This window comes from Delphinus delphis, chromosome 17 (genome assembly GCF_949987515.2).
Source record: "Delphinus delphis chromosome 17, mDelDel1.2, whole genome shotgun sequence".
Taxonomy (NCBI): Eukaryota; Metazoa; Chordata; class Mammalia; order Artiodactyla; family Delphinidae; genus Delphinus; species Delphinus delphis.
Genome location: NC_082699.1, coordinates 78,037,270 through 78,065,269, shown reverse-complemented (window position 1 = coordinate 78,065,269; position 28,000 = coordinate 78,037,270). Strand labels below are relative to the sequence as shown.

Genomic DNA, 28,000 nt, shown 5'->3' with positions numbered 1-28,000 from the left:
GCGTGTGCCGAGAGCCGCCTTGCAGGGTGCCCTCTGGTTGAAGAGACCGGGCACTGTCTGGGGAGGGATCAGGGTGCAGGGCTGGGCTGTGTAGTCAACAGAAGAGAAGCCCAGGAGAAGCGAGCTGGATGCCTGCAGTGCCCAGGCCTGGGCTGTCTCTGCTCATTGCGGGCTACTCATCCCTTGGGAGGCACTTTAATTAGACTGACTTGTTACGGTGTAGCAGTAGTTTCATCCCCTGGCGCCCTGGGGCCCCTTTCCAGATTTCTTTCCATTCAGTCTCTTAATACTCCGAATATTTGACAGACACACATATGCACGCACAAGAACACACACAGTCACATCCCTCCTCGTCCCCCCCACCCCGACTTCACAGCAGACAGATGGAAAGGAGCACAAGTCAAAAGGGGCGTCAGGTCTGGCGAGCGTCACGTTCGGTTTCTGAAGTGTCCTTGACTAGGTCTCGTGACACAGAACACTCAAAGGCTGGGTTATGAAGAGGTAAGTCGTAGATCAGCTTTTGGTCATTTCTATCTAGAGGGGCAGTGCGCTGGCCGGCCGGGACCCTCGAGAGCGAAGGGGGCATGGCCGCTGGTGTGCCTGCAGCCAGTGGCTCACACTTGGAGCGAGTTGGCCTACGGGTTCTTGGGCCCTTCCGCAGAGTTCTGTCTCGGTGGGCCCAGGTGGAACCCAGGGATCTACTTGTTTCAGACAGATTCAGTGTCTCAGTCCATTTGGCTACCGTAACAGAATACCGTAGACGGGGGAAGTCTGTCTTGGGGGGCCTGCTTCCTGGTTCATAGATGTCTCTGGGGTCTCATAAGAGCACTGATCTCATTCACGGGGCTCTGCCCTCATAACCCGGTCACCTCCTGGAGGCCCCGCCTCCTAAGCCATCACCTTGGAGGGTAGGGTTTCAACGTGCATATCTGAGGGGGACACAGACGTTCAGGCCAGAGCACACACTAATCCACATGGATGTTGGGCTGTGTGTTAAACATGTCTAGTTTAAGTCTATGTTAATTTTATAATTCTTTAGCCCAAATACGCTAGACTAGAGGCACATTGGAGTGAGTGATCACAGGAAAGTGACACACATAATACCTGAGGCAGGTCAATTCGCAACTGGATAGTTTCAGGTGTGAGAAAGGGTCCCCAAGTCATGGCACGACCACCTCTTCATGCCTTTCTGGTCAGATGTGTTTGACTGTGTCTTCTGTTTTTCTAATGTAAGGACACAACATTTAAAAAAAATAAACTTTATTTTTTAGAACAGTTTTAGGTCCACAGCAAAATTTAGCATAAAGCACAGAGTTCCTCCTGTAAACCCCCATCCTCAGACACACACAGCCTCCCCCATTACCAGCTTCCCCCGCCAGCGTGGTGTGTTTGGTAAATGGTCGATCCTCCATCCACACGTCCTAATCCTCGAGAGCCCAGAGTTGACGTTGAGGTCGCTCTTGGTGGTACGTTCCTGGGTTTGGGCACACGTGCAGTGCCGTGTATCTGCCATTAGATAGTGGTGGTTTCACTGCCCTAAACATCTGTGCTCATTCTTTCCACCCTCATGCCACACACACGGCGGGTGGCAACCACTGGTCCTTTTACTGTTTCCGTAGTTTTGCCTTTTCCAGAATGTCATGTAGTCGGAATCCTCTAGCGTGTGGCTTTCTCAGGTTGGCTTCTGTCACTTAGTAATGTGCGTTTAAGGCTTCTCCATGGCTTTTCATGGTTTGATGGCTCATTTCTTTTTGGTGCTGGATACTGTTTCATTGATGTATTTATTGATTCACCTACTGCAGGACATCTTGGTTGCTTCCAAGTTTTGGGCATTATGAACAAAGCTGCTGTAAACGTCCATGTGCAGGTTTTTGTGGGGACCTAAGTTTTCAGCTCCTTTGGGCAAATACCAAGGAGCACGATGGCTGGATCGCATGGTAAGAGTGTGTTTAGTTTTGGAAGAAGCTACCAAACTGTCTTCCAAAGTGGCTGCACCATGTTGCGTTCCCACCAGCAGTGAACGAGGGTTCCTGTTGCTCCACAGACTCGTCAGCGTTCGGTGGTGTCAGCGCTCTGGACTTTGGCCATTCTAATAGGCGTGGAGTGGTATCTCATTGTTTTAATTTGCATTTCCCTGATGTCAGATGATATGCAGCATCTTTTCAGGTGCTTATCTGCCATCTCCGTGTCCCCTTTGGTGAGGTGTCTGTTCAGGTCTTTGGCCCATCCTTTTTTGTTTGTTTAAAATGTAAATTTATTTATTTTTGGCTGCGTTGTTGCTGCGTGTGGGCTTTCTCTAGTTGCAGCGAGCGGGGGCTTCTCATCGTGGTGGCTTCTCGTTGCGGAGCACAGGCTCTAGGCATGCGGGTTTCAGTAGTTGTAGCACGTGGGCTCAGTAGTTGTGGCTCATGGGCTCTAGAGCGCAGGCTCAGTAGTTGTGGCACACGGGCTTAGTTGTCCCGCGGCATGTGGGATCTTAGTTCCCTGACCGGGGATCGAACCCACGTCCCCTGCCTTGGTAGGCAGATTCTTAACCACCGGACCACCAGGGAAGTCCCGAGAGGAAATAACTTTATAAACAAATTTACCAGAATGTTTTTTCTTTCTTATCAAGAGTACTTTGACCTTGCTTGATTTGATGTTATACCTTTTTAACTCTTGGTCCAAAAGCTGGTCTTCTGTGTGGTATGCTGGTGTCGTTGGTCCGGTTTCCCCGGCTTCTGTGTCGACCTAGATTAGTGTTGTGTGCTGCAGAAAGTTAGGAAAGTCAGATGGGCTCAGCTGAGGCTAATAGTTGGCCATGTCTTATGAAGATGCTAGCAGTTGTAGTGGATTTTCCGAGGGTAGAGATGCCTGCTTTAAATGGTGCGTGCACAAAGCCACCAGGCACCGCGCAGCCCGCGCCGCCCGTCTCCCGTGCCTGGAAGGCTGCACGCACGCCTGCACGTGCGGGCCCGTGAAGGGAACAAACGTGCGTTAACCCCCCTTCGTCCATTTTCCAGCACATGTGGGTCACTGACCTTCGTTACCGCATTCACACAGAGTATTGTGATTGTCATGTAGCCTCTTCACTGTAACTGAAGCTGGGATTGCCTGTCAAAAATTAGTCTGGGGGCTTCCCTGGTGGCGCAGTGGTTGAGAGTCCGCCACTGATGCAGGGGACACGCGTTCGTGCCCCGGTCCGGGAAGATCCCACATGCCACGGAGCGGCTGGGCCCGTGAGCCATGGCCGCTGAGCCTGCGCGTCCGGAGCCTGTGCTCCGCAACGGGAGAGGCCACAGCAGTGAGAGGCCCACGTACCGCAAAAAAAAAAAAAAAAAAAATTATTCTGCAGTTAACTTTCTGATGACGTGACACAGCAAATGGTAGGAAGTCACGTGCTTTGGCACGAGTTACCCTTAAATTAGAAACAGGACAGTAGGGGAAGTTGTTGATTGGAACAGTTGTAGTTTCACTTGTCTCAGTGCACCTGCGAATCATAACCAAATCGTTTTCAGTGACAGCCCGGCAGGCCCTGCGGCAGGCTCCAGGGTGAAACCTGTCTTCGGAGGTCGTCTGGTTTCTTTGAAGAGCAGACGCCGGAACAGGTCACAACGCAAACTTCTCCACACTTTTCGGCAGCTCGAGAGGAGGCCCTTAGGAACACGCAGCTGCCAGTGCTTTCGGGAAGCAGCAGCTAATCCTCCTTGCATTGCTTCAGGCTGTTGTCATTTAGCTTGGGCATGTGTTTTTACATTAGGTGCTTCAGAAGAGAGCATTTTCATGGCTTTAGGTATTATATAGTTAACAACACCAGCCTTTGTATGAAATAGCTTCCTTAAAGAAAACAGTTTGCCTGCTGTAAGATTGCTTCACGGCACCATGTCATGAGCAGCGAATCCGGTTTTGTGTGTCCCTTCGGTCCCCTGGGCGTGGTGACACCCTGAGCGCAGGCGTCCTTACTCCACTCACGCCTTCCTTTTCTTTTTCTCAAAGCTGCCCTCCCTCCCTTTTCTGGCAGGGCAGAGCAGAGCACTGATGTCCTCAGTGGGGCCATCTGTCTTGGGGCCCTCAAGACAGAGTAAGGGTGGGAAGCTATAAAGGGAAGGCTTTCAGAGCCCAGGAAAGGTGCCTGCATGCCCCCTGGGTCCCTGTCCCACGCCCCGAGCAGGTGCTGTGCTTAGTTCAGACTGGGCCGGGGGTGGGGGTGGGGGGCGAGTCCAATTCTCCATTCATGTAAGCGGGGGACTAGATGCATGTTGGTAATGGTTAGATTTGCTGTTAATTTGGTTATAGTCTCCCTTTCCTCCATTTTCACTCAGTTAAAGAACTAGGTTATCAAATTAAAGTATAAAAATCGCTAGCATTCACTTGATGGGAAGGGACTCACATGGACTTTCCAGGGCATTGGAAATGTTCTGTGTCTCCACATAAACTAGTCAAAACTGATTGAATGGTACCTTTTCACCGAGTATAAATTATACCTGAGGAAATGAACAAGCACTCCTCCCCTTCACGTATGCAAACCAACCAGTTGGAAAATACAAAGGAAGAGAGAATCCCGTCTACAGTGGCCACAAAAAAGATAAAATAATTAGGAAGAAACTTAACAAGAAATGTGCAAAACTGTAGAAGGAATCTTTTGACATCCTCCCGAAAGGCACTGGGGTGGACTGGGGTACATGGAGAAACTGCCCTAAGGATGGCAGTTCTCCCTTGGCTAGTTTATAAAATCAGTGGAATCTCACTGAAAATACCAACAGCCCCCCTCCGCCCCCCGAGCTAGTCAAGCTCTTAAAGGTCACACACTCATGAAGCTCTTGCAAATAAAAAGGCAGGAGTGAAAAGGAGAGCTCTGGGAAGAGAAGCTACAGAGGGAAGTGGCTCCCCAGACCTCAGGACCTGCTGGCGGCTCTGTCCTTGCATAGTGCCTTGCTGGGTGCGGGCAGACGGGCTCGCGGGACGGAGAGAACCGGGGATGAACCGAGACATATAGACCCAGTGCAGACGGAGTCAGTGTGAGATGATAAGGGAGAAATCTCCAAGTGCTGGGAGTGGACTTGTAAATAAATCATGTCGAGACAACCTCACGGCCATTGGGAAAATGGGACACAGCGAGGGTGGAGGGCCCTCCTGCCCTGCAGGCTGAGTTCTTCCCTCTGCCCCCCTCCCCCGCCAGAAACAGCGTCAGGGCAGGATCTGGATGCTGGACGAGCCCCCCAACAGGTCACAGCCCCGCCCCAGCCCTGGGCAGGCTCCCCTTTTGAGAAGACGGTGCTCGTGGCCGGGGTTACAGTGGGACCCATGGGTACGTCTGGAAGTGCACAGTCCCTGGGCCACCAGACTGGCCAGCAGGACACCGAGTGTGAAGCAGACTCCGCTGACAGGTTAAGCAGCTGTGCCCGCCCCTGGCTGTGAGGGAGATGGTCACCCTACCCTGGAGAAGTCCTTCGAGTGGAGGCGTCCAGCCAGGGGCTCCCTCCCTCTCCCTCACGTTCTTTCCAGAGGCCACTGTTGGACCATTCTTAGAAATTTAGTGGGAACCCCAAACAGGAGGGACTCGGGTGTGGTGACTTGCTTTGCATTGTAGAGGGGACACGCTTGCACTGACCTGGTGGTCTGTTGGCGTGCGGCTTTCCTAAGGACGCAGGGCCCTTTGCTCCCCAAGGGTTCGGTCTCTACCTCCTTGGCTTTCCCAGTAAGTTCAAGACCTCTTGCTTAGCCATCTTTAGCCGATTCCGCAGGCCCTTCAGCACGTGCAGCCGTAGGCCTGGGGTTGGAACCCAGAGCCTGAACATGATGGAGGCCAGGCAGCTGGCTGTGCTTCCTCTGCAGCCCCTCGCTGGCTCTTACCCACCTTCTCTTTGCAAATAAATACCAGGAAATGCCACCACCTGTGGCCTAGGTGATCGACGGGGAGGGAACAGGTTGCACCTCTTCCTGCTTATAAACCTGACCCTAGACGCCACCCCTCCTCGGGGAGCCAGTGCCTTGAGCTCACCTGCGCTTCCTGTTCTGCTTTGAGCAGAGGCTGTTTTAGGAAAACAAAGGGAAGTGAGTTCACTTCAACTCAAAGTGAAGTTGAGTTTGCAGCTTCTGGGCTAGCTGATTGATTCAGAGTGTGATAAGGTTTCAGCGTTTTTAGGAGAGCCTTTTTCCTGTCTAATAATAACCTTAGGGAACAACCATGCTCTGCAGGATGCTGTGGAGGCATCCTGGCTGCTGCAGGGCGCTGAGCCCATCCCTGACCTCCACTCTGAGCCTCAGTAGCAACCCCTCCCCCTAGTCGTGACGACCAAAAACATCTCCAGGCATCACCCAGGGCGGGGTCCCCAGGGGTGCCGGTTGGCCCCGGGTGAGACCCACGGCCTTAAAATAATTCGAGTGCGCCGTTACACAGCTTTATTGCCTACTTTTTAGCCGTTGCTGAAACGACTCCTAGCGGAGTTTGCTGTATTTCGGGCCTGAGTCTCAGGATAGATACACGGTGGTACAAGGAGTGATGGGACAGAACTGAAGGGTTTGATGATTATAATTGAGTCCTTAGCATTTCTGAGAAAACCAGTCACAGTCGTTCGGCTGGTCAGTCAGTGTTCAAGACACGTCTGGATGTTCTGTCTTCACATGAAAATGACCCCTTACCTAGTGGAAAAAGGCATTTAAAATCACTGACCCTGTTCTGGTGTAAGAGTGACACGTTGACTCAAGGGAAGGTCCTGAGATTTTTGTCTCAGGATGGGAATCACTCGAAGGGCAGGGGTGGGATGAGAACCGTAGGGTGTTGGAAGGTGTTCATGCTGGGTGTTTTGTTTTCATACTGTTTTGTTTACATTGTATATGTGAGAGAGTTTCATGGTAATGTTTTGTAAAAAGATTGTAGCAGGGTGCCAGTTTGGAAATACTTTTTTTCCCCTCAAATAAATTCATTCATTCATTCATGCATTTATTTATTTATTTTTGGCTGTTTTAGGTCTTTGTTGCTGCACACTGGCTTTTCTCTAGTTGCGGTGAGCGGGGGCTACTCTTCATTGCGGTGCGTGGGCTTCTCATTGTTGTGGCTTCTCTTGTTGCAGAGCACGAGCTCTAGGCACACGGGCTTAAGTAGTTGTGGCACATGGGCTCAGTAGTTGTGCCTCACGGGCTCTAGAGCGCAGGCTCAGTGGTTGTGGTGCACGGGCTTAGTTGCTCCGCGGCATGTGGGATCTTCCCGGACCAGGGCTCGAACCCGTGTCCCCTGCATCGGCAGGTGGATTCTTAACCACTGCGCCACCGGGGAAGCCCGGAAATGCTGGTTTTAATCCAGATACTGATTATACAGTAGAGAGGACATTTATAAACGTGATAGAAATCTCAGGTGTGAAGGCTGCAGTTTGGAATTGTCATTAAACTTGAGGCCTAAGAAGCAAATTTGTAGGTAGGATCACTTGGACCTGTGATTCCCTGGGAAGTTTGGGCTGAAGGAAAGAGAGCATGAGGAGACCCCAGCGTGGTGGAGTAGTGAAGCTGGGGTTCCGGAGCCCCAGGGTAGCAGCTCAGCGGTGCCAGCAGTCGGGCTGGGAACCCGCCATCACTTCCAGGGCTCCCTGAGGAGGGCACTCGGCGAAGGCCACCCCTTGATTTCTGGTCCTTTCTGGGGAGAAGGGGAGAAGGAGTTAAGATCATCTTGGGTTAAGTGAATATTAACCAGAAGTATTTTTATTTAAAACGATGGTTGAAAATTTTCAGTAAGCCCTCAGCTACCGACCTACCTTAACGTAACATCACATTTTCTGTGATTTCACCTCGGGTTGAACGGAAGCCGTGTCGGAAGGCCGTGTGCAGAAGAGCAAGGGTGTTACTGCATCCGTGCTCTGGCCTTGCACAGGGCAGACGGTTGCTTTCCTAAAACCTTTCTAAGGGGACGTTTCTAGTTAGGTTCTCGGCAATCCACACTTGGCAGTGGTGTGTTCATCCAGGTAGAGACAGCGTCACAAAGCTGGGTCGTAGGTACCGGGGTGGTGGAAACAGGATTGAGGGACGGGTTCCAGGGCCCCGTGGAATGTCCTGTGCGGGTGGGGGTCCTCAGGCCCCTCAACGTGGTGTTCAGTGTTCGGCACGCGTTGCGTGTATGTTTTTTCCCGGAGAGGCACTCTTTCATTTCATTAGCAAAGGGCTTCATAACAAACAGGTCAAGGACCACGGCTGTAGACGGCCCACAAAAGGAATCCAGCGCCTCAGGGTGGACTCTGAGCCTCCCATGTGCCCCTTCCCTGGGCGGGGTCCCCGCACCCAGCGGGCTGTCACTGCCAAGGAGCTCTCTTTCTGTCTCCCTTTCTCCCTTTGTTGTCCCGTCTCTATCCTCCCCCCACGATTGATTCCATGCAGGAAAATGTTGTTCTTCTAAAAACTGGGTTTTGTTTTCTCCGCAGATGACCTAGGGTAAGGACCAGTGAACGGAGGCCCATGGTCTCCAAGAGGCTGAGGACCAGCCCCTCGAGCAGGGCGCCCGGATCCCGGGGTGGGAGGCCCTGAGGCCCTGTCTGACCGGGCAGGGCTTTTCCTCTCTTGCAGATCAACCAGTCCCTCGATGGGGAGCGACGGCGGCCTACCTCTGTGTGTCACCTGCCCACCTCTCTGTAGCAAGGAAAGGAGCTTCAGCACTTCTTCAGTAATGATGATGAAACTGGTATTAACTGAATGGCATTTATGGATTTTTAACTCTAATTCACAGTAAACCAGCAAGCCATATGTTGAATCCAACCAAAAATCGTTCTATTCTGCTGCGTGTCTCATCCGATTGTGAGAAGTTTCGAGATACCTGTTTGTACAAAGAGGAATATAAGTATTATTACTTGCTGGAGGAACACACTGAAGCAGAAAGAGAAGACGTCTTAATTTATCCTTAAAGATATATGATAGAATTATTTATATAGGTAGAGTAAATATATATATATATATATTTTTGGTGGTAATGAAAATGGCCCCGCAGAATGCCGACTCGGAATCTCTGCGAGTTCAGGAGTTGCCGGTGCCCCTGCCGGACCTGCAGAAGCCGGGGAGCGCGGAGGCGGAGACGCACGACGAGACCGTCAGCGAGGGGTCCATAGACCGCATCCCCGTGCGCCTGTGGGTGATGCACGGGGCTGTGATGTTTGGCAGGGAGTTCTGTTACGCCATGGAGACGGCACTGGTCACGCCGATCCTGCTGCAGATCGGTAAGTGCCGCCTGGGCTTCCACGGGGTCCTGGCCCCGGGCCTCACACGCCCGTGAGTGTCGGCACGCACACGGAGCACCGCACGCTGGCTGACGGCTGTCCCCGGCCTCCTCTCCCTTCAGCCTCCTCCGATGGGCTTTCCCCGTGTCCCCTGGCGGGGGTGGGGTGGGGTGGGGGGAGGTCCTCGGATGCTCTCGTGGAGTCAGAGGTCCCAGCCAGCTGGTGGCTGGGCGTTCGGGCGTGTGTGGCGTTCCCAAGCTCTGGCCCAGCGCGTGCCCACCTCCCCCGAGGTGCCTCCAGACGCGGCCACCAGCTGGGTAAGCCCTTGAACCCCGCTGCCCCTCACTCGTTCGTAAAGTGAGGTCAGTCGCAGACCAGCCCGGGTTGTTGGGCAGGAGACATGCCCGCGCTCAGAATAGGGCCTGGCTGAAGAAGACACCAAAGAATGCTGTGTGTGTTTGTTTGTTTTGTTTTACTTTCATCATATTGTTGTTATTATCGACTTAAATCTGAGTTTACTGTGGACTTTAGGTGGCTGAATGATGGATATTTCCAGAAATTCTCAGAGGTAACACTCAGGTTAGCATTACTAAGCCTGGTACATGAAAACGCTGGCATCCCTTCCAAATTACCACTGGGGGTGCCTTAGGCCCTAAAAATGTGGCCAGGGTATTTAATTTTCCCCGTTGTCTAAGAAAGTTTTAAAATCTGTAATTTTCCAACTGGATAAGGGGCCAAACTATTTAGAAGCATGTTTCATTCTAGAATTCCACATGTGTCTAGTAAAATATTTAAACAATCTATTTATTTTGGCTGTTACAGGAAAGTTTCTCTGAACGTGGTAAAATGTTTCTTGTTCAGAGAGCACAGGCTAAGGCCCAGCGTGGTGCAGATCAGTTAGAGAAGCATGCGGCCCCTTCAGTTATGAACAGGCCCCCTGGCGTCAGGGCGCTCTGCAGGCAGATGCACTTGGGCATTTCACAGCACAGCAGGTGCCGTACCTGTCTTGTCAGGCACGTTAATAAAGGAGCAGGCTCGTCACTCTTAGTGTTTAGGTTGCTGTGTTTCAACATGTTTTCCCTTTGGCATCGCCGGTGTTTTATTTTTCATCTTTAAAAATAAGAGGCCTGGGCTTCCCTGGTGGCGCAGTGGTTGGGAGTCCGCCTGCCGATGCAGGGGACGCGGGTTCGTGCCCCGGTCCAGGAGGATCCCACATGCCTCGGAGCGGCTGGGCCCGTGGGCCATGGCCGCTGGGCCGGCACGTCCGGAGCCTGTGCTCCGCAATGGGAGAGGCCACAGCAGTGAGAGGCCCGTGTACCGCAAAAAAAAAAAAAAAAAAAAAGAGGCCTGAGAAAGTGGCCCGGATGAGTTAAGAACCTTTTCTGGAGAGTTGGGGGTGGTGGAGTGTGCACCACGTGGGTCACTCTTTGTTCTTTCATCCGTGTGTTGATCACCTCTCATTTACCCTGCTCACCTTCCTCGGGTGCCCACATGTGCCAGGCCACTGGGGGTGGATAGGGCGCCATGTCTGTCCCCGTGCGGCTTAGTCCTCGTGCTGGAGGTGGGGGAGTGACCCGCCTTTGCTGAGAGGAGAGGAGCTGGGGTGAGATGCCGGCCCCCAGAGGTTGCGGCACCCCCTCCCGGCGGGCTGGGGAGACCTCTCAGGGTGGGCGGCTCCAGAGTGGCAGTGAGGCGAGAGGCTTGGAGACCACCTTTGTGGCCAGACCTCAGGATGGGGTACATCCGGTGGCAGTTAATCTTACCAAGCATTTATTTTGTCCCTTTGATGTGCAGCGATGTGGGTTCGTGGGTTGAGGCCTTAACGAGAGCAGTGTGGCTAAGCTCATGGGGTCAGAGTCAGACACATTATTTAACTTCTAGATCGTCTCACCGTGGTTATGGTGACAAGTACAGAATTCAGAACCTCTGATTACTGAGAAATAAGTTGGTAAGATTGGTAGAGATTTGGGAGCTCTTATTGCCACATTTCCTTGGTGATAAGTCATGTGTTTTGTGGCTCAAAACCCTGGAACCAGCACAGCTCCTTGGAACTTTCACACTTCACAGGCTGTGAGTCTCAATTTTCACACAACTTACATTTCATCGTTTGGTTTTGAGCATTTCGTGTATTACATGAGACTTGCATCTATTTTAGGTATTCCGGGGTAATACGTATTATGTGTTTTACTATATGATACGTAGGCTAGACATTAAGTGTAGCTTTTGAAAGTCGCAGGTACGTTGGTTCCACATGAACATCCAGAAATGGTGATGGGAAGAGGGAGGATTGTCACCACAGGTGGCCGTGACAGACGGACCCAAAGGAGATGAAGGTGACCCTTGTCACTGACCCTGAACACTGCATAGGTCATGGGCAGAGCAGGACTGTGGACAGAGGCTGTTTGCACAGGTTAAAGGAATGCTGCTTAATCAGAGTTGTTCCTAGATGGGCTTAGACTGCAAACAGACGACAGATGGCCAGTGTATTTCTCAGGGTTGTACTTTCATTATACTCTTAGGGGCAACATAGTATTCAGAATTTGATCTGAGTCAGAGCTTCTTAAAGTTGTCTGTCACACCCAGAGGTGTGGTGTTTATTACTGGATTTTGTATATTAATAATTATTAAAGCTGAAACAGTATTCTCCCACTCAGCGTGGACAGTTTGATCCCCTTGATAGACACATGTCTGCAGTTGGAACCAACACCACAGTTAAGACCAGGAATATTTTCATTGTCCCAGGAGCCTCCCTAGTGGCCCCTCACGTCAGTCCACCTTGACCCCCGTCACCACCCGCCCGCCTCTGTCATACATAGTTTGGCCCTTTCTGAAGTTCGTGTAAACAGCATCACAAGTCCATGGCCTGGTTTCTGCAGTGCTTTTGTGGTTGAGCCATCCATCCTGCTGCACTGACTACTAGCCCACTGAGTGGACCCACCCCGCCTTTGCTCTATTCATTCACCAGCTGATGGACAGGTGGATTGTTTCCATTTGGGAGCTGTTTTAAATAAAGCTGCTCTGACATTACCTGCAAGGCTCTGTGTGGACCTGTGTTTCATCTCTCATGAGTAGAGACCTCGGAGTGGGCGTGCCAGGGTTACTTTATAAGAGAAGACCGTTCCCTCCAGCCTCCACATCCTTCACGGCATTTGTGTTTCCCTAATGAATACTGACTCTCAGCAGCTTTCCGTGTGCTTAGTGGGCATTCGTGTGTCTTAGGTGAAGTGCGTGTTCACGCCTTTTGCTGACATTTCAGTCGGGTTGTTTGTCTTCTTAATGAGTTGTGAGAGTTCTTTATTAAAGAGTCCTTTATCAGCTATGACGCCCTTGGGCGTCTAGTTCTGTCCGAGGGATGATCCTGTCTTGCACGTCGCTTCTGCGGTGAGTGGCGGTTTAGATGTGATGACGTGCAGCCCGTCCCCGGGCCAGGCTCTTGTGGTCAGTGTGTGCGTGTCCTCTGCCCCCGGGGAGGCTCCGAGCAGCGCCCGCAGCGCCGTCGTCCCATCACTGTTCCTGCAGGTCCCCGCCCTGCCCCGCCCCCTTTAAGGGCAGATTCAGACGGGCTCACCTAGTGGCCCGTGCCCAGGGGAGGCTCACTGTGTGTGTGTGTGTGTGTGTGTATGTGTGGAAGGAAAGAACGAGTGACGCGCCTTAGATGCCAGACGTGTCCACGTGGCCTCGTCAAAGGCCGGACTCCTGGTTTCCTCGGTCCCGGACGGCCTGCCCCGACCCGGGCACATGAGGCCTCTGGACCTGCTGGCGTGTAGGACACAGAAGGCCTGTGGGGAACTAGGGAACGCTAGGGTCAGTGCCCACCCCAAACGGAGCTAATATGCATTACCTCTCGTTCCAATTGCGTGTGTTTGCCCTTTAAGCAGATGTGGCCAGTCTCCGTTAGAGATGCGCAACCACTCAGATGAGGACACACGTAAATACTATGGAGACAGCGTTAGTACCATCCCACGTGAGGAAGCAGAGGCTGGGAGGGCTGGTCCACCTGCCTCGGGGGAGCCCACCAGGGGGAAGTCGGTGTTTAAACCTTGGAGTGCCTGGCCCGTGTTTCAGCCTCAGCATCCTGGCAGTGGAAGCTGCAGGTTTCGCTGTGTTACAGACCTTTCTGGTTTGTGGTCTCACGGCCATCTGCGAATAGAGCAGGTGGGCTGCGCGGTGAGCAGAGCTGAGGGAAGTCGGTGGTTTCAGCTTAAATCCCCAGCCCTCGGCCTGGCCCCTCCCTCCATCTGCATTTCAAGTCCGCTGCGTTGAGGACCAGGGGAGTCACAGGCTGGGAGATGGGGTGCCCTCCACCCCACAGCGGCCCGGAGGGAGGATGGATGGGGCGGGGAGTGGTCGCCGCAAGGTGGTGCTCGGAGGATACACGGAGTGTGCAGGCCCCAGGAATCGTGACTGGTTCCCATGTGCTTCTGTTGTCCCCAGCGGGCACCGAGGTGGGGAGCTCATCCGCCCCCTGCTGGCTCCACTTCACGGGGGAGACACTGAATTCTGAGTCCTCCTCCGGGAGGCGAAGCACACGCCCTAATCGGGAGGGAACAGAGCCCCACGTGGTCTTGGTTCTGATACCATGGAGATCCTGACAGCTTTGGGTGCTGGGCCCCATCAGGAGGGCGCCAGGGTGCGCCTCACCCGCCAGCAGGTTCCCTGCCCCTGCTTCTGGGAAGGTCCTGCCACATCCCCCCTGCGTGGTTCTAACCAGTGGCGGGCGTCCCAGCCCGTGGCCGCCCATCTCTAGTCATCTGGGATTCACTTGGTAATTTTGTGGCATACTGAAGGGTAGCGGCTTTGTTAGAATCTGTATTTTCTATTTGGTTGGAATAATTCTTTTCATAATTGAGTGTGTCGCTGGAATCGAAACGGCTCCTTCCGAAGGTCGGCGGCCGTGCTGGGCGTGTGTGGGTGCTTCAGGAGTCCGTCTCATGGCGGCTGCTTTGAAACCCCACCATCTCTTCCCAGGTTTCCATCGCCTGGCATTGAGGATGACAGCTGAAATCCGTATTTAGGTTAGAGTTAACTTCCGTGGTCCGTCTGTGAGCTCAGACCGTGGTGGTGGGGTAGGTACCGGGGAGCCAGCCTCAGCTACACGCCCGGGGTCTGCACACGCCCTTGGAGGAGGCCAGGTCATTTCTCTTCCCAGCGGTTCCGGGGGGCCAGGGCAGGAGCAACCCCACTGACGACAGGTCAGAAAACCTAAACTGGACCGAGCAGCTTGTTACCTGGGGCACCCACCACCCAGGGAGCTCCACAGGTGACAAACCAGGTAACTTCATTCTCATGAGATGGTTCTTTTGCCAAACCAATATCTATTCCTGGTTCCTGACACGGTGCAGTGTGGTGGCTTCTCTTGTGGCGGAGCATGGGCTCTAGGTGTGCAGGCTTCAGTAGTTGTGGCACGTGGGCCCAGTAGTTGTGGCATGCGGGCTCTAGAGCGCAGGCTCAGCGGTTGTGGCGCACGGGCTTAGTTGCTCCACGGCATGTGGGAGCTTCCCGGACCAGGGCTCGAACCCGTGTCCCCTGCATTGGCAGGCGGATTCTAACCACTGTGCCACCAGGGAGGCCCGTAAGTGCAGTTTAAATTGGAACACTGTAAACCGTTTGTGATTGCTGGCCCCTGGCGTGAAGTGTGTGCCCCGCCACCAAGGACACCGCAGCACTCTTGGCCTCGTCCACAGCCAGGCTTTTGTCCGGCCAGTTTGGGACCTGCATTGAGGGCCCCTGATTCCAAGTGAGCACCTCTTGTGCCGGAGCCTCTGGACCAGCAGCAGTGCTATCCCTCAGTGCTAGAAGGCGATGCTGCGTTGCTGGGCTGTGGAGGACAGAAGGCCCCTGTGACAGCAGAGGAGGAGGTGGGTGTGACGCCAGGACAGCCCTCCCTCCCTGGTCCTATTGGCCGAGACCTCTGGTCGGCACAGCATAGGAGGAACGCCCACCTCTCGTGGGAGACACTGCAGGCCAGCAGTCCCATGACTGCCGTCCCGTGAGCTCGGGAAGAAAACGGAGCAGGCCCAGTGCAGCCACCGTGGTTCTACGTCGTCCCTCGCAGGGGAGGGTGCCTTTAAAAACTTCAGTTCTGGGCTTCCCTGGTGGCGCAGTGGTTGAGAGTCTGCCTGCCGATGCAGGGGACACGGGTTCGTGCCCTGGTCCGGGAAGATCCCACATGCCGTGGAGCGGCTGGGCCCGTGAGCCATGGCCGCTGAGCCTGCGCGTCCGGAGCCTGTGCTCTGCAACGGGAGAGGCCACAACAGTGAGAGGCCCGCGTACCGCAAGAAAACCCCCAAAAAACAAAACAACTTCAGTTCTGCTTTCTTGAATATACAGCATTTTCACCAAGTTCAGCGGTCACGTAGTGAGACTGCCGCCCCTCCTGCCCTGCAGCACCTGGTGCTGCCCCTGCAGGCAGCCGGTTTCATGCGCCTTCATCAGGAGGTTCCCACACGTGTGACACACGCGACAAGCCCCCAGCAGCAGCAGAGCATCCAGGGCAGGTAGAGAGCCCAGGTCCAGGTCAGAGCAGAAAGCCCGTGGCTTTCTCTCCAGGCCGAAGCTGTGTGGCAGCCCCGGGGAGGGGCGGGGCGCCTTGGCTCCGCCCTCGCAGGAGGCTTCCCGCTGACCTCGGGGCTGCCCTCAGGTGCCTTCAGCATCACCGTCATCTCTCCCGCTTCCTGACAAGCCAGGTCTGTTAACACACTGGATTCCCACCGTTCGTCAAGCACTGCAGCTTTAGGAGGGGCCTGTAAAAATATGTTATGTTCTTAGTGTTCAGGCTCAAAGCGTCAGATAAAGGAGGTCAGGGGGCACCTATAAAAACTGCTGTTTTGTTAGTGTCGAGGGGGTTCTGGTAAGACCCACAAACCCGAGGCGAGGAAGAGGGTGAAGGTGTGGCATGCTGGGGGCTGGGGGCCCAGAGGCCCCAGCAGGCATAGCAGCATCCGTGCCTGCTTCCTGCAGGGCCTGTGGTCTGAGGGCAAGGGAGGGGCTGCCCAGGAGCTCCTGCAGACCAGCTCCTGCTGCATGCTGGCACTGGAGGTAGGTGCCCGTCATTTGCACGCCGTGTGTGTGCATGTGTGCGCGTGTGTGCGCGGGTATAATGTGTGCGTGTGTTGTGTGTGTGCACGTGCATGTGTATAATGTGTGCGTGTGTGTGCACGGGTATAATGTGTGCATGTGCACATGTTAATGTGTGTGTGCCCTCAGGTGCAGCTGATGAATCTGGCCTCAGAGTTGGGATCAAGTGGGAGCGTGGGGTCCCCTCTGAGAGTCTGGGGACAGCCTGCCCAGAGCCCTGAGCAGACCTCGCTGAGGGACAGGCGCCCTACTGGGCTGACCCGGTCTGTTCCCAGACAGCCTTTTCCCTTGGGAAGCAGACCCCCACCCGTTTCCTTCTTGGTTCAGGAAGTGTCCTGGAGGGAAGAGGAGAGTCATAGAGGAATGTCCTGTGGTCTCTCAGTTGACGGCGAGACGCGACTTCTCGAAACCTGCCTGATGGTAGTCGGGGGTGCCGTGATGGCCTGGCAATGACCAAGTGGTTTGCAGGGTTATTTACGCGGAAGGTTAGGGTTAGTCTTGTCTGTCTCGTTCAGGAGGGGTGAAACTTTGTTCATTTTGTACATGTCTGTTTTTCTTCTTAAAACACTTTTCCACTTTCTGTCCTAGCTTAATGTGAATCAGGATTCCTAGGATATGATTTGTCCCAACTTGAACCTCACCTCTTCTTCCTGTGGGAAAAACCTACCCTTTTAAAGCGCGCCTTAAAGAAAACATTCGAAGTTTAAGTGCCTTAACTGCTATAGTTATTTTCCTCCACTCCCCGGATTGCTGAGGGAAACTGACAGCGAGGCCAGCGCCGCTGCAGCAGAGTGGGAATGTGACCCGGGGGCAGCCCCACTGAATTACCCGCCGCATCAACACCCTTCTGTAATCCAGGCCCCTGCCCCCTCACCCCACCCTGAGTTGGAGGTTACAGCCCGGCCCGCCCAGTGCCTTCTTGTGCTGTTGACTCAGGCTAGCGTTCAAAATCCACAGGGCAGCGCCCGGGAACACAAGTCTTTGGTGAGAATTGAGCAATGCAGGTTCATATGCTGTATCCCAAGTGCAAACGCATGTCTCCTGTGGCGTCCTTGAGTGAGCACGATGTTGCCCACAGGTGACCTGTTGTGAGTTAACCTTTTGCACGACGCATCTAACGTGGACCTTCCACCAGGTGTGCTTTACACTCTGCAGCGCTTCTGCGGCTCAGATGTGCCCGCTGCCTTCCTAGGAATCCCCTCATGTCTCATGACGCCCCGGGGGCTTCTGCAGGTGGCCCTCTCTGGGCTTTCTGTTTTGTGAAAGGAGGTCTAGCACCTCACTGCCCTCGGTTTCCTTTGTGCCACAGAATTCCTGAGGCATACCTTGCTGGTTCACCTGGCACTCCTGTTTTTTTTTTTTTTTTACATCTTTATTGGAGTATAATTGCTTTACAATGGTGTGTTAGTTTCTGCTTTATAACCAAGTGAATCAGCTATATATATACACACCTGGCACTCCTTGATTTCACGAAGCTGCGTCACTTACGGGCTATTTTCAGAGAATCAGGCCACCATGTCGCCTGAAAGAGGGACAACTCAAGGAGTCTGGAGGCCTCGTACCAGAAGGCCCGGAAAATGGGCAAGCGGTCCAGGCGCGAGTGGTGGTTCTGGGGACCAGAACCCAGGGGAAGGACACAGCGCCCAGCTTATAACTGTGTTTGCTTTTGTTGCCCAAGCCGAGGCGATGCCCACAGGCCTCCAGAGGCTTTCAGGCCGCCGGCCCATGCCTGGGACATGTGAGGACCCTCGCTGTCACAGCGGGCAGAGGGTCCTGAGGCGTCTGGTTCTGGGCCCGTCCTGCGTGCCACCACTGTTCAGTGTGTGGGAACCTCCCCTGTGTGGGGGTTCGGTCCTGGGCTGAGAATAGCTCAGAGTCTTTGAGTTTGGATTCTGCGTTGATGCTTCCAGTTTTCATTTTCAGCGAAAACCGTCCCAGGCTTGGCCATCCTCCTTCAGGTGGTGGAGGGTTTCTTTGTTGTGCTTCTTATCCAACAGTTCTTCTCGCATCGCTGGAAACTGATGCTGTCCAGTCCTGGAGAATGTTATCAGAAGGCCCTCTGGGGATGGGTTTCCCCTGCACCTGCCCGCCCTGCGTGGTGCTTGGCTCACCCTGAGGCTTATACTGGGTTGCCCGTCTGCAGGCCCGAGGGTAGGGGCAGGTCTGCTCTGCTCCCCAGGGTCCCCTGCTGTTGGGAGACGGTGCTCAGGCTACTCCCGTTGGGACTTGGGGGACGATTGTCCGGCAGTCGGTCCTTCCCTGTGGAGAGAGCGCTGGGCTCAGTCCTCGTCGTCCCCCTGCCCCCCGAGTGCCATCTAGCGAGGGGGCAGGTGCCGCCCACAGGGCTGGAGGATGGGCCTTGAAAGACTTTCAGTCTAAGTGAAACAGTACAGACGCAAAAGGGCAAAGGCTGTGTGATCCCACTCCCATGAGGCCCCGCGCGTAGAATGTGGGCCCTGGGGGAGGGGCACGGGGAGTGAGTGAGCGGGGGCAGAGTTTCAGTCCTGGGGGATGGTGGGGATGTCCCTATCGCTGAACCCAGCGCCCGCAGGTGGTGAGAGTGGTCACTTTTACGTGATGTATATTTTACCCCCATTTTTTAAATGTGAAAGAAACCTGGATGGGCCTTACAGAATATCTGACTGAAAACTGGATTTCCTGCTGACGAGAGACTAAGGAAGCCTGAAGGGTGACACATGGCCCAGGCTGGGAGGTGGCAGACTGCCCGCTCTCTCAGTGGATGAGAGTTCCAGACACACGTGTGTGTCCGTGCCTGGGAGCCCTGACGTGACCGCCCACCCAGGCCGGGGGACCCTCGCCGTGCCCCCCAAAGCACAGGCAGCATGCCGGGGGGACCCATAAATGGGCAGGAGTTTGTCCAAGTCTCCTGAATTTTGACTGAGGTGATTGAAAACCTGTCGTGCAGGGCTGTTTTGTTTGCGTTGGGAAGTCTGGATTTCCTTGTGTTTCAGATCATTGTATTTTAGAAACAATGAAATGTCAGCTGCAGTCGTTTTTCCCAAGGATCTCTGTGCCTGTTGTTCTTCCATCCAACGCTTACTGAGCACCTACCTGCCAGGTGCCGGGCGTGGTGCCAGGGGCGGGGGGTGGGGGCGCGGTGCGGGAGCAGCCTAGGCTTCTGCTTCAGGTGGAGCCGTTTGCACGTAGGGGTCCATGTGGGGATGCCGGCGCCCTCATGCCAGCGATCGAAGGGCCCCAGGTCAGGGAAGGCCTGGAGGGAGGTCATCTAGCACGCTGGCGCCGAGGCTGTGCCTGGTACTCACGGGGCCTGGGGTCACGGTTGTGATTCATGGTCTGAAGAGGAAGAGTAGGAAGGGCAGTCAGAATACAGGTCACTGCCCGCTCTGTCAAAGGGGAGCATGCGGACAACAGGAACAGAACAGGAGGCAACTCCCGGGCACAGAAAGGGGGCGGGGGATGGGGAAGCTGTGTGGAGGACGTGGCCCTGGGCCTCCTGGTCGCAAAGAGTAATAAGTAGGGGGTCAGTGAGCGAAGGTGAGTTGGCACATTCCAGGCCGCGGCACGGCAGGGAGAGGCGTAGAGGGAAGCGCGGCGTGTTGGGGAAGCTGTGACTAAGCCTGCGTGGCACGAGCTTGGTGCAGAGTCGTTTGAGGGAGCTCTGGCCCCTGGTGGGCCAGATCCTAGGAGGCCTCCTGTGCCGCTCCAAGGAGGCGATTCACAGAGAAACCCGAGCGCTTCTGCCCTTGGCCAGTATTGCACACACGAGCAGCGGTAAAGCAAGAATGGTTTTTAGAAGTCTTTTTTTTTTTTTTTTTGCGGTACACGGGGCTCTCACTGTTGTGGCCTCTCCCGTTGCGGAGCACAGGCTCCAGATGCACAGGCTCAGTGGCCATGGCTCACGGGCCCAGCTGCTCCGCGGCACGTGGGATCCTCCCGGACCGGGGCACGAACCCGTGTCCCCCCCCTGCATCGGCAGGCGGACTCTCAACCACTGCGCTACCAGGGAAGCCCAGAAGTCTTTTTTTTTTTAAATTAATTAATTTATTTATGTTTTGGCTGCATTGGGTCTTTGTTGTTGCGCGCAGCTTTCTCTAGTCGCGGCGAGCAGGGTCTACTCTTCGTTGTGGTGCGCGGGCTTCTCATTGCGGTGGCTTCTCGTTGCAGAGCACGGGCTCTAGGCGCATGGGGTTCAGTAGTTGTGGCTCATGGGCTCTAGAGTGCAGGCTCAGAAGTTGTGTACGGGCTCAGTTGATCCGCAGCAGGTGGGATCTTCCCGGACCAGGGCTTGAACCCGTGTCCCCTGCATTGGCAGGCGGATTCTTAACCACTGTGCCACCAGGTAGGTCCTACTCTTTGCTCTTAAAAGCAACCCGTATAGAATGTGTCCACCAGCAAAATATTTCCCAGATGATGGTAATTTTGTCATTAAAAAACCAGCTATTTAAATCTTACATGAAATACATACACATATATCAATAAATTATGTAAATCGTATATAGATGAATCATTTGTCTTGGGGTGAGTGTAGGTTGTTTGCCCCCCGTTTAAGTGGAGAGAGGATGTGGGGTGTATCTTACAGCTTGTAAGCTGATGGAAACATCACAGAAAGAAACTTGAAGGACTGCCGCCCATCGTGTTGGATTGGGAGTGATTGTTAGAAGTGCCTTTATCTGCAAATCCGCAGTGGAGGTGCGAGTAGCACGCGATGCAAAACGGGCAGAAACTGAAAGCGTTTAAGCCTCCGTTTGAGGCGGTCAGGGCTGGGCACCTGCGTGCTGTGCTGTTGACCGTGGCTGGAAGAGCCCTGCCCCTGGGCCCGCACAAGGTCAGCACAGCCAAGGGTCAGGCCACAGGCTCCGCTCAGGAGGGGCGGGGGCAGCGAGCCTAGCGAGAGGGTGTGAGGCTTCATCAGTTTCAACCAAATTATTTATGTCCTTAGAGTCCCTCTAGACTTACACACCCTTGCATTTTGCTGTCATTTCACAGCACGATTAGGGGGTGTCGCTGCCTGCTTTGATGGCAGGTCTCTGGGCCCAGCAGCAGCTCCGCAGGGCCACTCGCTCTTCCTCTTCCTCAGCCGGGAGCCTGACTCTGCCCCCTCTCGCTGCCGCCCTGCATTGCAGGCCTGGCCGAAGGCCTTTGGTCCCCGGGTCCTCCCCACAGTCTCCGGACTATGAATAAGTCCTCATTTTCTTCACCGTTTTCCGGGCTAGACTGTGACAGCAAAGCAGGGTTTAACCACGGCCAGACCGGAGATGCAGTCTGTGTAGACCCAGCCACCACCTGGGTTTGAAGCGCTTTTCCAGGCACCAGCCGGCCCCCTGTAATCCGACACTCATGACTTATAAATGGGGCCTGTCGTGCCTCTCATGAATTTTAGTCATCCCACCTAATTGAAGAGCAGGGTAGGTGTCTTGCGCTGTTGGTTTCGCGTGGGGTGGTCGCCAGTGGTGTGGCCTGGGGCAGGGTGGGCCAGGCCCAGCCCTTGCAGGTCGTCTGTGTCTATTGGCCCGCGTGTTCCACCTTCCCTGGCGGTGAGGCCACACGTGCGGGGGCACTGCAGCCCCTGTCCTCGGGGAGGGCAGGCCAGCTTTAAGGGGAGGACACCCACTTTCACAGCGGGTTCCAAGGTCGCCACGCAGGACAGCACTGCAGGCCAGGGCACGGAAGCCCCGAGAGCCCGGCTGCCGGGAGGAAGGCTCAGAGCCGAGCCTGAACGGGGAGCCAGACTGCGACCGCTGGCTTTCCCACATCACCAGCTCTGGGGCCCTGCCGCGCTGCAGTGTGGCGAGGCCATGGCCGTACAGAGGAGAAAGTTCTGGAGGCAAGCTGTCTAGGACCAGGGGAAGGGTGGAGCTGGCACACTCCCTGACCACCCCTGGAACCCTTTTCTGGTGGGCGGGGTGGAGGGATGCTCTGAGTGCTAACAGAAGGGCAATGTCGAAACGGGCTCGTGAATAAGGCTCCCACGCTGGCCCAGGGATGTGGCCTGTCATCCGTCAGTCCTCCCCAGGGTCCTGGACAAGGCCGTCTGTGCCGAGGGAGCTGGGGCTCAGGAAGGGAGGTGGCTTGCCCAGGGGTCCATGGCCAGAAAGTGTAGACTCAGAATTGGAGCCTCTCCTCTTCTTGAGGGCAGGCCAGGCCTGAGTCTGCAGCAAACGAGGAGAGGAGAGCGGGGCTAACGGTGTTGGTTCCCGCTTCCCGCTCTTAGAAGTGAGGTGTGCGGACCCCGTGGTGACGATGCCAGCAGCAGCTGTTCCAGCGACCTAATCCCTGCACGGATCTGCAGGTGACATCCTCTTGCAGAGTTTTGCAGGTGAGGAAGGAGGCGCCCACAGAGTCAGGTCAGTGGTGGAGCTGGGGTTTGAACTCGGCTCTCAGCGCCCCTGCCCCTCAGGAGCTGCGCCTGCTGCGCTTGGCGGAGATGTGATAAGGGGAGATGGGGTTAGAGGTTTTTAAAAAATACTCCAGATCTTTATTGACAAAGGTAATAGCAACGTTTAGTAAGAATTTAATTTTTTGAGTTCCCAGACACTTGTTAGTTTTCGTGTAATAGCGTTTCAGGAGGTAGGATATGATGCGCAGACCCTGAAGGCCGCGCTGCTCGCAGCCCGGGGCGCGCTGGAGCCACAGCTCCTGAATTTCCCAGAATCCTCTGGGTCCGTCCTTGGCCGAGCCCATCCATTATTTAAACACTAATTACGCGCTTGCAGATGAATTGCGTTGACGAGGAAGGTAACACACTCACGTGCCTGACTACCTATCCGTCTACACTTCACTGTCCCCAGCCCTTGGAGGTGACCTCTGTGTGTCGTGTCTGCGTGTGGACATGTCACACAGAGGCTCTCTGAAACCCCGGTTCACTGACCTCGCTTCGGTACCGTGAGGTCGGCCGGAGGGAGTACTGACTCACACCCGGGAGGTTGGCCGGCGTCCGCAGGAGGGGTCCCCCCGCCCTAGCGCGTGCTCCGTAACCTCGCTCCACCGGAGCTTTGGGGGTGTCGCTGCCCACTTGTTCTTAAAACCAGAGCTGTGGATCGCGGCAGATAGGGTGGTGGCTGGGTTCTTTCCCCCTGACCCTAATTCAGGTCGCAGACTCTCAGAGTTGGGAGAGACCTTGGCTGCCACTGTGTCCAGGCCTTGCACAGGGGCCAGCCTGGGCCGGGGTGCCGAGTGGCCGGCACGGGGCTCGGGGCGGGCTCGTTCCCCCGACCCGTGCCCTGGGCACGCTTGCTTAGTGCAGCATCTGTTTTGAAGAGTGTGGGATGGGTGGGTGGCGGGGAGGGGCCGGTGCTCCAGTCTGCAGTGGGCTGTGCTCCTGGGAGCTGCGGGAAGAAGGAGCCCCGCAGCCAGGCCCCAGCAGAGCAGGAGGGGCGCCCACGGGTTTCCCAGAGCCTCAGTGCCTGTGTGCACCTGGCCGAGGGCATCCTGCTGGGCCCTGGAGGCTCCTCCTCCTTCCAGCATAGGACCAGTGCTCCCACCGAGGTGCTGGGCAGCCCCCGGATGGGGCTGGCAGTCTACTCCCTAGAGACTAAGCCCAGCCTCAGGGCCAACATGAGGGGCTGGAGCATGTTTATTTTACCGGAAGAAAGGCCGTTCGGAACCTTCCGGAATTTGACTAATGGTGCCTTTGGTAAGTGCGAATCTGCTATTTCCAGACTACTGCCTCTCCGTCCGAAACAGCTCATTCGGCACCAGAGTCCACCCGCAGGGAGCACCTAACGCATACACCGAACGAACTCTGCGTCACATGGCTCTCCCCGCGGCACTGATGTCGCTGCTGTCCCCGACGTCACTGGGACTGGCCCCCGCATGGCCCAGGTGCTGGGGTCTGCACCTTCAGGCACCCATCCCTGCTCTTTAATGCTGTGATGAGGGACATCTGTGTTCAGTTCTGGGCTCCCAGGTCCAGCCTGGGGCGAGTGCCTGGACTCTGGGAAGGGGCTTGGGCTGCACAGGAGCCCCCGCGGACACCCACAGGGTCCGGCCAGTTGCACTCGGAACACCAGGGGTTGCTGTTCCAAGGGGGAGGCCCAAGAACAGGCATCTGAGCTTCTTTTTCTTAATCCTTCTTCCTGCCTTCCTGGGATTCTGGAAGGCTCCTTCAGCTCTGTGGCCCTCCCTCCAGCTGGACGAGGCATTGCCCCGCTGCCCAGCGCAGACCTTCTCTGCTCGAGGCGGCGGGGGGCTTTCCTGGGGACCATGCCTGCGTCTGGGCCCCGGGGCCTCGGCCGGACCCGTGCTTTTTCGCGGCTGTGGCCCTCCAGGGGGCTGCTTAGCGCCACGTTCCCGCTGGGTTGGTTGCGTTCATCCCGGGTCACTGCAGGCTGCCAAGGTTCCCACAGAGCGCGGGTTCTCATGGCTTTAATGTTATCGTGAAGGTTTTGTCTGAGAATACAAGCATATCTTGATGGGGAAGGCTTTGTCTATTGAGAGAAAGAATGTAGTTCCTATTCCCATTTCAGATCTTTTGTTAAAGATTTATAGGCAGCTTTCCCAGTCCCCTGGTCCCCTCCCCCCAGAAGGACCAGTTTATCAAAAAAGCCGCTGGCTGTGCTGAATGGGAGGCCGCGCGTGACTGAGCGTGGCCGCTGTCGCCCGTGACCTCACACAGCCCTCAGCGAGCGGTGACACCCTCGGCGTTTCCTGTGAACGGGGAGCCTTTCTGGTCCCACCATTGTTGTTCATTTTTGCCGGGAAGAAAACAAAAATTATTTACTACGCACCGGTGCTGCGTGTGTTTAGAGCCTTGCTGGGAAATGCCGTGTCCGGGGCATCCCAGCGGCAGCCACGCCAGGGACGGACGGGGTTGGGGCTGTGTTCTCAGGGCTCGCTCGCTCCTCCGGGGCTGCTCTGGGGACGTGATGGGAAGTGTTTGTCTTCCTTGCCCAGCGCGGGGTGACCCCGGCTGTCCCCACACCCCAAGCACTCAGCTCCTGGTGGGTTCGCACTCCCTCTGCAGCCCAGGGGGACGTTTAGGAGAGCTGGGGACAAGGCAAAGGAGAACAGAGGCTGCTGTCGGTCCAGTCGGGCCTCCTGGGCGCTCCTGCCTCCTCGGCCTGACCAGCTGCTCCTGGTCCTGCAGCCTCTGCCCGGTTGCCCCTCCACGGAGGCCTTCCCTGGGTGTGGGGTGTCCCGTGCTGAGCAGGAAGGAGGACGGGGTGCGAGTGGAAGGGCCCGGCAGCGTCTCGCGCAGCAAGCACGTGGTCCTGGCGCCCATGCTCACCGGGCTCTGTGCCGGGAGCTGGCATTTGTGCTAATGCCCTCTGCCCTCCTGGGGCCTCCGGCCAAGTCTAATAAACAAGGGCCAGCTGGGTTGGCAGGTAGGTGGCCTGGTGACCTCTGAGGGCAGTTTCGGGGTGGGGGCGGGGGTGCAGTAGGTGGAGGGAACGGGAGATGAGAAAGGAGTCGTTTGAACAGGGTCGGGTGGGGGGCAACGATGGCACCCTAACCAGAGGGAGGTGCAGCCCAGCCGCCTCGGCGGCTGTCGGAAGGACAGGCTGGAGCTGGTGGGGGCGGAGGGCAGAGCTGAAGGGGCAGGTGGGTCGAGGGTCTGACTCCCTGCCAGCCCCGAGCCATGTCCCTCGGTCTCTCAGGGTCGGTGCGCTGGTGGAGGTGGCCGAGGCTCCGGGGAGCCTGCAAAGCAGGTAATCCGTACGTACCTGCAGCCCCTGCAGCTCCCCCTTGAGGCGGCCAGCGCTCTGGGTGGTGAGAAGCCTGGTGATGGTGGTGTTTCTGGGCGAGCAGGACACAGGTTTGGGGTGAATTGCTAACCAGCACCCAGCTTGACAACTTTCCTAATGAGTTCCTAAGAGTCACTTTAAATTGCGTGTCCGTTTTAATTTCAGTTATGTGCGTGTTTTCAGAGAAGGTGGACAGAAATTGCCAGTTTACATCTGTGAAGCTCGTACCTCACCCTCGTACTGTCACACGGGTCAGAGGTCACCTCTGCGTCTAAGGGGATGTGGCCGCAGAGCACAGGCTCCCCCGACAGCCCTGGCCCGAAAGGCCACCTTCATCAGACTTAGCACAGGGCACAGCTCGGTGCAAAGGAGGCTTTTGGGGGGAGCGGGCGGGCACTCCAGCCCGAGCAGAGTCATATGGAATGGAGTCTGACTCTGGTGACGCGCACTTGAACCTCAGAAACTGCGTGCGGGCTGAGCCGCGCTCTTAACCCGGGCAGGGCAGTGTCCTCAGCGCAGCAGCTCCTTGGGCAAAGTACACACACACGACGGCCAGCAGGCACAGGGGCCCCGGGAATGTAAATGCCGCTGCCCGAGGGGAACCGGCAGTGGGTCAGCCTGTCGGGTGCTGAAGCGTGAGCTGCCACGTGAGGGCCCTTTGGGCTCCTGTCGCGGTCCCGGGGCAGTGCAGACTGCTCACGCCGTGCTCCCTCCCAGGGAGGGGCGAGAAGCCCGGGTTTCCAGGGGACGCCTTCGGTGAAGATGGCTTTCTCTGTCGCCTTGCATGGCCAGCCTCTCCACGCATGTCCATGTCGTAGCGTGTACTTGGGAAGAGCACAGGCTTTCCATCGGCCAGACCCTGTGTGTCCCACGTTTGCCGGCCCGGTCAGTCAGGGGTGGGCGGTGGGCACTTAGCAGCCAAGGGCGAGCCGGGGCCAGGGCATGTCTCCCAGGCACTCCCTGTGTCCTCTGTGGTCAGTCTTCAGTTGCTCCCGTCTGACGCAGAGCCTTGCAGCTCACAGACTCACAGAATGTTTGTGTAGGCCAGAGAGAGAGAGAGTGTGGACAAGCAGTTCTCTTGTGACCAGGCCCTGTAGCCCCTCTCAGCACATGGTCACCACTGTGGTAATGAGCCCATGGCCAGCAGCAGGCACTTGGCCACTGTCTGTGCCCCTCCAGCCAAGAGGCCGAATCTTCAAGGAACAGTTTTATCCGTGCAGTTTCCCCTCTAGTGCCTGTCAGCACTAGAGAGCAGCCAGAGTAGAAGGCCGGGCACCCGGTGAGCTTCTCATTGTGTTTTATGGCTTTTTCCCTGAAGATTGGCCTCACATGATGCCGCCCAGAGGGGCTAAAACACAGCTGGGTACCCGAACCCAAGGGCAGAGTGAGAGCTGGGGAACCCCTGATCCCATGTGTCATCTCTGCTCGTATCTCTTGGCAATTCCTGAAATGGGACAGAGTTTTGCTGAAGCTAAAAAAGCAGGGAGACAGTTCTGAGTCCGAGTCCAGCCAAGTTAATTGTTTGTTAAAACAAAAGTATCAACGGTGGTAAAACCCGAGAGGGACTGGGTAGGATGAGTGCGTCTCCTAAGGTTGGCTTCTCTACTTCTTGTCGTGTATTAGTGTCGATCTCATTTAAAACAGACGCTCTTATGTGCTGGATTTGTGAACAGTACGAATGTATCTTATCCCACCAATGTCAGGACAAAATTACTTTTTTATACTCATTTCTTTTTCAAAACAGAGATCCTGAATATAAGGATAACAGTCCAGCATTTTGTCAGTGTTTTTCAAAATTGACGTATTTTAAGATCACGTTATTCCTAAGTAATGTTCAAAGAGTGATGGGTAATCTGGATAGATACTTTTTTCTTGTATTTTCTCCTAGGAAAACTTCTAAAAGGCAAAAGCTTAACCAATAAGAGTATCAAATCAAATGTCAAGAAAGTATTTCCAGTGTCAGGACAATAAACGCATGTGCCTCAAGTTAAGCTGCAAAAATTTGTTATTAATTTCTTGGGTTTTTAAGCTCTGAAATACATATCAAGTTAAACTCAGTCATGGCTGTTCTAAGACGTACTTAAG

At 55.3% G+C, this 28,000-nt stretch overlaps 1 protein-coding gene across 2 annotated transcripts in view; it reads left to right on the top strand.

The window, feature by feature from the left end:
• The window catches only part of SLC45A4 (solute carrier family 45 member 4), a 73,789-nt gene that overhangs the window by 31,827 nt on the left and 13,962 nt on the right, over positions 1 to 28,000 (top strand). Inside the window, exons 2-3 of one of the 2 annotated variants that reach the window (XM_059995252.1) lie at positions 8,530 to 8,644; positions 8,948 to 9,173. In XM_059995252.1, the coding sequence (XP_059851235.1) occupies positions 8,546 to 8,644; positions 8,948 to 9,173 (325 nt within the window). In that variant the 5' untranslated portion in view covers positions 8,530 to 8,545. Of the gene's footprint in view, positions 1 to 8,529; positions 8,645 to 8,947; positions 9,174 to 19,431; positions 19,767 to 28,000 lie in introns of those variants that run through there. The other variant, XM_059995254.1, reaches the window with a different exon arrangement.